This window comes from Brachycentrus maculatus, unplaced genomic scaffold (assembly GCF_059751285.1).
Source record: "Brachycentrus maculatus isolate JH-2025_06_01 unplaced genomic scaffold, ASM5975128v1 h1tg000115l, whole genome shotgun sequence".
NCBI classification, from domain to species: domain Eukaryota; kingdom Metazoa; phylum Arthropoda; class Insecta; order Trichoptera; family Brachycentridae; genus Brachycentrus; species Brachycentrus maculatus.
Window position 1 is genome coordinate 2,484,708 of NW_028280868.1, and position 10,293 is coordinate 2,495,000.

The window sequence follows — 10,293 nt, forward strand, 5'->3', positions numbered from 1 at the left end:
AAATGTATGAAGGCGAGGTACACAACGGTAATTGGGGTATGAAGCAATAATTTTTAATAGTACGTTTGGGAGTTATTGGCATTAATAGCCAACGAATGTGAAAAAAACGCTTTTTACAGAGATGTGTTCTGTTGATTGGATCTGCTGGTTAACAGTTTATGGAATTTACTTATATATATATATATATATATATATATATATATATATATATATATATATATTTTTCTTTATGTGTATGTATATATATATATATATATATATATATATATATATATATATATATATATATACATACACATAAAGACTAGTAGTTTAAATAACATTAATATGTTAGTATAGATTTCAGCGATATAACTTTGGCAATATCTATCCATTTTTAATTTAAATTTAATTTGTAAAATTCTGCTACTTCTTAAAATCCGTTGTGACACATGTTCGGTATTCATACGTAGACCGTAGTATACGATATTTGATAATGATACTGGATTAACCGTAACACGTGTCACAATAGATTTTAAGAAGTAATGGTACCAAGTAAGAAATAATTTCAATAATATACACTGATAATAGACCTATAAAAAATATTCAAAACATATTTTTAGAGTTGTGCTATTGACTGATGTGGATACATATGTACTCGCATAGTGAAAACATGGGTGGTAAGTCTGTATTATCTGTTTTTACTTTAATTTTCAAATGAATAATGCGGATTCCTACATTAGTGATATTATTTTTAAATTTACCCATGTAAAAAGTCTCTTTTCTTTTCTTCTGTTAGAATAATTATCCTATTATAAGTAAAAGTTTTAATAACATAGAATTATAAAAAAAAACAAAGGATTTCAAAACTAGATAACAAAGTAATATATTATACAAAATGGAAATTAATTTGAAACAATGATCAACTTTCGAAAAATATATATTTGTAATACACATACTATTTGTATTTTATCACACCTCGGTGTAGGTATGCCTATGTATGTAAACAGATTAGATATATGTACCTACATATTATATGAATTAATTATTACAGTTTTGGCTAACGCAGGATTTGAGATTAAAATAAAGATTTGCAAAATATCAATAAATTACCCTGATAAGGAGTGAGAAAGTCCTCACAGACTACAATAAGAAATAATAGACGAGGTCATTTTCGTGTTGATATTCGGTGACCATTTCAGTTTTGCGGAGAAAGGTATTTATCGCTACTTCGTTACAATCGCAATGCTACATAATCGTATGTAGATACATTAATACTGGACATTTTGCGGAGACGCTATTTAAAGTATTATTTAGACACGAAGGTTGTTGCGGAAAATCATCGACGAGGGATAACACACGTATAACATTTGTATAACTTTACCTACGAACGACAAGCTAGTATATTATTTATTAAGTAATAGTTCGTTACACTTTACCCTAAACGACGTTTATTTTACACTTTAAATACAACATTTACAAACAGTTATTTCAAAATGTCATTAACTACATTTCTCTATCGTCGGTAAAAAAATATCTATATGTGCGCTATAGCAAATGCGATATGTGTACCCTCATGTTCCTCGCAGGTGCGGTTATTAAACGTAGTACATATAATAACAGTCACATTTATACAGTTTGAAACGATTCGATGCACTGACACGATTAGAACAAAGTCTCCCGCGACCACGAGCAGTGCTCCGGGTTGAGCGGAGAGGGGCTCCTGGCGGAGTAGTCCAGGCTGCCGGCGGGGGCCAGCGGTGGCGCGCCCACGGGCCGGCAGCCCAGCTCCACGTCCTGCGGGCGGCCCTCCCCCACGGCGCCGCTGATGGTGGCGCAGCCGCGGCGCGCGATCACGGTGGGGTGCGAGAGGCGCCGCAGCGTGGCGCGCGTGAGGGGCCTGCTCAGGAAGGAGCGGCGCTTCCTCGCGGCCGGCGACCCGCCGCCCGCGCTCGGCGGCGGAGAGGCCGCCACCGGCACGGACCTGCCCACGACGTGCCGGGAGCGCCGCCGCGGCCGCAGCTCCTTGGTCTCGTCCGCGGGATACCCTCCGCGGTGGAACGTCAAACTCTCGTCGCTGTCGGTAGAAAATTGTTCGATTTCGTCGTCCGTGTCTAGACACTCGTCCTCGTCGAAGAAAACCGAGTCGGACCCGACCGAGTGCAGGTCGTAGTCCTGGTAGTCCACGCTGAGCGACACTCCGCAACTGCCGAGAGACGCGAGGGGCGCCGGGCCGCGGACCGCGGGACACCCCGGGGGCGGCTCGGGGCGCTTCCCGGCAAAGGGCTCGCGCTCGAGAATAGTCCGTTCGCTCGCGCAGGGCGACAGCTCCGGGGTCGCCTGGATGACCTGGATGTCGATAGGGTTGAACACGTCGCGGCACTCGGGCTCGCGGAGCGTGTACCGCCGGCCGGGGCGCGGCCTCTGCGGACGGCAGTGCGACTGGGCGGGAGGCACGGCGGGCAGCGCGCACACGATGGAGGAGCCGCGCCTCTCCAGGTAGGAGCTGCCCGAGCTGGAGCACGTGATGCTGCTGTACCTGCGGGATCCGCCGGGGACGGCCAGGAACCGGTTGACGTACTCGGACGGGACGGTGCAAGACGAGTCGTCGACGGCTTCCGTCATTTCGATATCGTCCTCGTAGAAGGGCGGGCGGCAGTCGAACCGGAGCGCGGAGCCGGGCAGACTGTCGCCGCGCATCTTGGTGAGCCGGCGCGGCGGTGCCAGGAGGCTGCTGTACCCGCCGCCCACGGAAGAGAAGCGCGGACCGCGGTGCGGCCAGGGGGAAGATCCGCCGAGGGAGCCTAGAGCTTCCTCGAGGGCGTAAGCCAGTTGCCTCTCCTCTTCTTCCGCTTCCTCCTCGGCCACGGCCGCCGCGGCTATCTCCGCTATCTTGGGGTCTTTGAGAGCCTTGACCGATTTGCTTCTGCTCTTGTAAATGACCAAGAAGACCATCAGCCCGAAGAAGCCGCCCAGAGTGGCGGCTATGCGGATGCCGGTCATCACATCGTAGGTCGCGTAGAACTCGATCCGCAGCTGCTCCCTCTCGTCCGGTCCCTCCGTCTTATTGTGACCGGGCTCCATCGTGCTTTACGAAGTCATCCCCTGAAATTAGAAAAATAGAATTTAGGTTACATAAAATTGGTAATTGTGAAAATGAATGTCGCGGATTTGTCGTTACAAAAGATGATTTTATTCATTGATTTGATTAATTTCAATTAGTTCATGTGTTTTATAACATGATTTTCTTAAATTTATTGGTAGTTTTTCATCCGAATATACCTCAAAAATAAAACTACGGATTAATCTTGTAATTGTATTATTCTGCACGGAAAACATTCAGTGGGCGGAGAGCGCAATAATAATATAGTATTATGCGAAAGCGCTGTTGGAGTTGGCGAAGCACCCCCCGTAACAACTCCCGCGGGCATACCTAGTTTTCCAAGTCCGATGTAATATTCCATATATGCTTTCACCATCTCTGAGGTAGCCAGAACACGGGAGTTTTCAGCTGTCGTTGTCCGCTTTCGGAATTCCGAATACATTTATAAAACCTATATCTTCAAGCTGTCAATAGAAAACAAACAAAATATAAAATAAAACAAATGAAAGTAAGGCGACAACAAAAAAATATTCTCGGACTCTAATCTACGGGACACCTCTGACTTATTTTCCTTTTCAAATTTTCAGGGGGTTTTTCACCTGCTAATTGGAAGTTGCATTATATCGGTACACACATTTTAATACAGTCGCATAATTAAAATTTTCAAATAAAAACGATATTCATTTGATTATATTCAGTATACACGCGTCAATATTGCGATATATTGATTCGGTTAGCGTCGACCAACGAATCTTTACCATACCCAACACTTTAATTAAAATGGGATGTATAAATAAGTACCGATGATAGGCGGATTGTTGTGAGGTTCAAAGCGGTCGCCAAAAGTCAATGATGTGAGAATGTAATAAAAACGTGAGCATTCCGACACCACCGCAAAAATAATAATGGATTGAGGAAGAAAATAAAAGTGGGTAGAATGAAATGGTCATCACTTATATTTCACTCAATCTAACAATTTATCTTTATATTGCACAATTGTTTTTTGGATTCATGCTAATACGTGTTTAATAACGGGGAAAATATCCCTTTTTCTTACTCATGATTTAATATAATACATTTGCTTTTATTTTATTGTAGCTTTCATTTTTCACTCACATCTACTCGGTGCCAGAATGAATGTAGGATTCCCGAGCAGCAGCGAAGGTACCTCCCTGCAAATGACCTGTGTTGTTCAATGAATTGACTCTTAGCTGAATCGTTAGATTGGTCCAATAGTACTGATCTGCATTGAGAGCAGTGCAGCCTTAGCCATTTATGAGTGTAGCTATTTTGCATACGTTATTGTTACGTATTGAAGAAATCACTGTAATTTATTCATAGATGGGGTGCGTTAATGCGATGAGACGTCATCACAAAATGTCCCATATTTAGTGTGGGTTTGTCCAATTTTTGAAAAAGAAAGATTTAAATTGAAAACATAATGTGCAAAAAAAGGTATGCAATTGATACAAATTTATGAGGACATAAAGATCTATCAGATTTAGTGGTATCTTATGACAAGACGAATAAGACAAATAAATGAGCTATGTTACAAATCTTGATCGATATAAGATATTGAATCCATTGTGTCTATTATATTTTTGTATATATATTGTTTTAAGGGATCAACCTTTTTTATATATTATTAACTATACACATCCACTATCATTTTTAAGGCATATAAACTAAATATGATTCTGATCCTTGTACATAATAGGCTAAAAGAATTTTCTAAGGCAACTAATATATTTTTTTTAAATAGGGTGCGTCGATTGCTGCGATCGCCGCTTAGTAGGAATCTCCCCTTAGTATTTAGTAGGAATCTCCGCTTAGTATTTAGTATGTTTGTGTACCGTGAATGATTTATATTAGCAGTAAATATTTATGGTCACGGTGCTGAATTCCTGGTTATTTTTCTGGTTTTCTTAGTATATTTAGCTCGAGTACCTGTAATGATTAAGTACGTATCGTTTTCTTGAGAAATATTCCGAGAAAGTTATGAATAATTTTTACTCTCCCCAAAGGCAATTTTTGATCGTTAATATTCCCGTCTTCACTTTGTAAGAAGAGCTGCTAATACTCGCTTCGATTCGCCACTTTTTCAAGGCAGATACACCGGGTTCGTAAAATATTTCTACACTTTTTCTCTTACTGGAAATTGGATTCCAGACGCACGTGGTTTTTCCCTTTCCTCTCTGATTTTTCCGACCTTGTGAAGATCCCACGTTTGCAATTTGATTCTAACGAGACTATATAAATTCAACTATCCACATTTTCCGACTTTTGAATTTATTAAATTCAAATAATATTCAAATTACAGGTGAATTTAATAATATCAATGAGGAGTGACGACCACCCAACGAAAAGCAAGCTGCGAACGTAACTGGATCGGGATTAATATTTAGTTAACATAATATTATGATGGATCTATTCTAGGCTGTTCGAGATGAAAGCATTTTTGTTAATTTGAAAGCAGCTACAATAGACAATGTTTCTTTATGAAACGGTATTTGTGTTATATTTATTTCTAACTAATTGAGAGCATTTTTTGTTTAGCATACGTCCTTTGATTTTTTTCTTTGTATGCCAAGTTACATTGCGGTTTATCACCACGTGTGTGGTCTGGTCTCGCACGAGAACCAATACCTATAGAAACTAATATTTATGTTAGTGTTTCTACACTAACATAGGAATTTTCCTTATAAAGGGCTTGTCTTTTTTTTGCAAAGCACCCGGTATAGGGCTTGTCTTAATTTCTGTGAATTATATGACACTTTTACTCTGAATATTAGAGCGGTTTGGGAATATCAAATAATAACACAAAGTTATAATTACAATAAAAGATAAAGCTATAGTTATTATAGGTAAAGAAACCAAAATATGTTGGTTTAAAATCACAGGATAAATATACTCTAAATATTTAGACTTTTAAATCAGTGAATGAAATTTAAGGGTGTACTCGCAAGTAAACAATTCAGTACGAAACCGGCTGCAGGAAGAGCCAGACGTGTGTCCGACATTTTATTAAGAATATATATTTAAAAAATAATTTCATCATTTTTTTAACACCTTACCTTTCAATAACATTTCTTTTCCAAACCGTATGTTTATTTTAAAAAAAAAACTTATTTTTGCAATACAAAAAAACGTTTTGAGCAAAGAGTTCAATTACGTTAAGTGTTACCAGGGTTCAAAGAAAACTAAGTTGCGGGCTATCGATTATCCCGTCTTAACACCCAGCCGTTACAAAGTAACCTATATGTCGTCTCGTAACCACCCGGTACTTGACAACAATTGTAACTGGAGTAGATTCCAATTCAACTAAAATCTACGAGAAGTGAGACTTCGATTTTAAAAATCTAAAAGGACCGCGTAAATTTCAAAACAGAGGTTCTCAAACTTTATGCGGTCATTACCCCTAGCTGTACGCGTCAAATAACCTCTTCGAGATGGAGTCAATGTCGTTTTTCACTTTTTATTCCAAAACATAATTTTTTTAGCTCCAAATAATAAAAAAAAACTTTATCTTTGCCAAATCGATGGCTTCACTACGTATCTATCATACGCGATGTCAACATACATATTTTATGTATCAGAGAATTGAAATAACACACCCATTCACTAGGAAGAATGGAAAAATTGTGTCAACAGAATTTGTTCATTGAGAAAATCCGTCAGTCATGCAACCGCGAGATGACTGGGCAAATTTCTACGTTTTTACACGCTATTAAGTCAATTTATATCTGTCAAAATACAAAATGTCAAATAAATAATAACATAATTTTGGTTTGTTAAAGTTTATGATTTAGATACTGTGTTTTGGAAACGTCAAAAAGGCGAGCTTTTGATGACAATAAAATGAATTTTGAACCATTTTATAACTAACTAACTAACCATCATCCCGCTTCTCCGCAGGGATAGGCAGACAGAATAGAACGCCATACCACTTTGTCTTTGCAAATATTCTTCGCCTCATCCACATTCATGTATACCCGCCGATTATTTCGAATCCTGACCCGCTGCTTTCAAGTATTTGACATACTTGATTATGCCAAGATTTTCTCGGTATTCTTCTGCTTCTTTTTCCAACTACATTCGCTCCATAAATTCGTTTTACCTTTATTTCCTATCTTATTCGTTTCACATGTTCAAACTATCTCAATACCTTTCTTGATTTTATCGATATTGATTATCTCAGATTTGCATCTTTTTTTTTATTTCACCATTCGAATATCTATCATAAATCGTTTTGCCGGACATTCGTCTTAGGGCTCTGCATTCAATTTCTCTCATCCTTCTTTTGCCAACTCCATGTTTCGCTTCTATACATTAGATTTGGAAGCAGGACGTTGTGTATCGCCAGTTTAGCTTTCGCTGATAGGTTTTTATTTGATATAACTGATTTCAGTGCACCATTAACTCTGTTCCCAGCATTCACTCACCTATATTTATCTTTATCAACTATTTTGTTGTGACATCCATTAATATTTCATTTGGGTTCAAGTGATCTATTAATAAAATAACTTTAGTATCACGAAATAAAGTGATGAAACTTTGTATTTTGTCTTGAATGAATCTCAAATAATAAAATAATTGGATTATTTCTAAAACTTGGCAAACTCAGGCCAAACCGTCAAAAAGAAAATAAACCTTCCATGGCATTACCTTTCAACACATCGATGGCGTAAATCCATACAATAAAATAACACGTTTCGTGGCTCCAAATAAACTTTCAAAAGGAATGAAAGATATTTTCTACACAAATACACATAATAAATGTAAATAAAAAATGGCACAGAAGCATTTTTGCTTTATCGGGATTCAATACATTTTAGTATTTTAAATGGTAATTTTTTGTGTTTTTTTTGTTTTTATATTCTTAATTTACATTTATTCCCTACGTCGGTTTTGAAAGTTAAAAAATATTAATTTTTAATCTAAGTTTTACTTGGTAAATATCAATGTATCTAAAAATCTATTGTGACTGTTTAAACTTTTATACGACAATGACTACAGCCTCCCACTTATTGTTACATGTAATAAATGAATAAAAATAAGAAACAGCTCCTAATTCAACATCCTATGAACACGACTGTGAAATTTAGACTTAGCTCACATACGGTGTTTGAAAATGATGCGGAATGCGTTGAAACACGTGTCACAATAGAATTAAATAAATAGTGGTATTTACCAAGTAAAACTTAAATTAAAAGTCCATGGGTATTATCAGAACACGCCGGTTCAATTCATTTAATTATTTTATATTCGCATAATAATACCGTTCATTGTTTCGTGTTAATGAAGTTTTGTTAAGACTTAATAATGTTTTTAAAATATTTTATGACCCAAACAATTAAACACCTCATTCAACCTTAACTGTTTTAGAGTCTGTTTTCGTTTATTTTATTGGATGATACTTAAACTTCGAGTAGACGGAAAATATCGACAGTTTCCGGGTAAACGACGTGAGCGACAAATTTCTACGTTTCAGAAGACGCATTTTAAGAGCTAATACCCGTAAACTAAATATTTTAAAGGTGGAAAGGCAATTGATGGTTGTGATACATAAGACGCAGAGAACCTGATCATATTGTGAACCAGGAAATCGCCGTGGATCTTTCTTGAATAACATCTAGAGGAAGACCAAAGTTCTCTTGGAAGCTGCAGAAAGGAAACATAATTCAAATGCATTGCCTTGATGACGTTACCTAAGATAGAAGGACTTAACCTGAGGATGAGGAAAGCTCAGACCCAACACTGTTAAATCTACAAAGACGATAAGCCAGGAAACAGATATATATATATATATATATATATATATATATATATATATATATATATATATATATATATATATATATATATATATATATATATATATATATATATATATATAAATATATATATTAAACTATATAGGCAAATAAGTTATTGTGGATTTCTTTGAAAAATGTTGAATATTCACGTATACTTAAGCACTTTGCTTTTGTTAGAAAGTTGATATAATACGCAAACTTAGTTGGCTACCTATTAGATAATTTTAATCTTTTACATTTCAGATATCCACTCAACGACATTTGTTATTTAGACGGCGAATTTGGTTACTTCTTTCGTTCCTATGCAGATTGCATTTTGTTTGAATGCTCCGAATGCAACTACAAGGGCGGAAGGCGGGTACGTAATCTGCATACACAATATCTACGTGCATAATATGTAAATGCTTACACTATATATAGAATACAGGTAACCGTCGTTGTAAGCTAGAGTTCCTTTACGATGACACCGGCGTAAAAAAAATCGGCGTAAATAAAAAAAAATTAACACAAATATAATGGAAGATATAAGATTAAGTTCTGTGTTATAATTATAAGAAAAATTTAGTTTGTTTCTTTATGACATATAAAATAGATTATTCATGTAGTTAACGAATGATGTATAAATTCCTGTACAAAATAAATAATCTCTCCATAAAATTAATGAATTTTAAAAACAATTACTAATTTATCAATTCGTCGGTACGAAATTAAATTCTCACTTTTAAAAATAAATGTCCAATTTGATTTGCTCCGATTGTTGCTTCCTTTGTTGCAGATTCACATGGTTTATCTGTTAACCTTTATATAGAAGAAAGGATACGAGTTAGATCGGCGTAAGCACAGTATGGCAGAAGTGATTTTTATACAATTTTAAAACGAATATAACAAAACAACGTGTACAAGTGTTTCTGCTATTAGTATCGCGGCGCTGTTGGTGTTGGCCAAACCGGTGAATCCGAACCAAGGAATCCACCTCCAACCGGCGTAAATCGAACCGGCGCAAAACGACGGCTACCTGTACTTTGGTTACCGGGAGCGACCCATATTATGCACGGCCCGCGCAGTAAACCGAAAGTGTTCCAAGGCAACCCGGTAATGGAGCACAGAAAGTATTCTTTATTTTCAGCTAAAATTCGCGTTTACATTTCAGGTATAAATATTTCGTGTGAATCGGGCGTTTCAATGACTTTTATATAGTGGGGGTGACTTCCAGTCACACACCGCATATCGACCTGCACCGACCGCTGTACTAGGAACTCTAAATATAGTTCATGTTTTACTGTCGGCGATTGTATCAGCTTTAATTACGTTTTATACCCATAGTTGTTCGCAACTTACTATAAATATGTATTTTTATCCGTACAAATCATCGTTTTTACACTATAAAATACTGGA

At 37.1% G+C, this 10,293-nt stretch overlaps 1 protein-coding gene across 1 annotated transcript in view; it reads right to left on the bottom strand.

Moving 5' to 3' along the window:
• Nucleotides 1-759: 759 nt before the first annotated feature.
• The window catches only part of LOC148309953 (uncharacterized), a 72,926-nt gene continuing 63,392 nt past the window's right edge, over nucleotides 760-10,293 (bottom strand). Inside the window, exon 3 of the mRNA XM_088259290.1 lies at nucleotides 760-3,084. Coding sequence (XP_088115416.1) covers nucleotides 1,645-3,063 — 1,419 coding nt within the window. The 5' untranslated portion in view covers nucleotides 3,064-3,084 and the 3' untranslated portion in view covers nucleotides 760-1,644. The remainder of the gene's footprint in view (nucleotides 3,085-10,293) is intronic.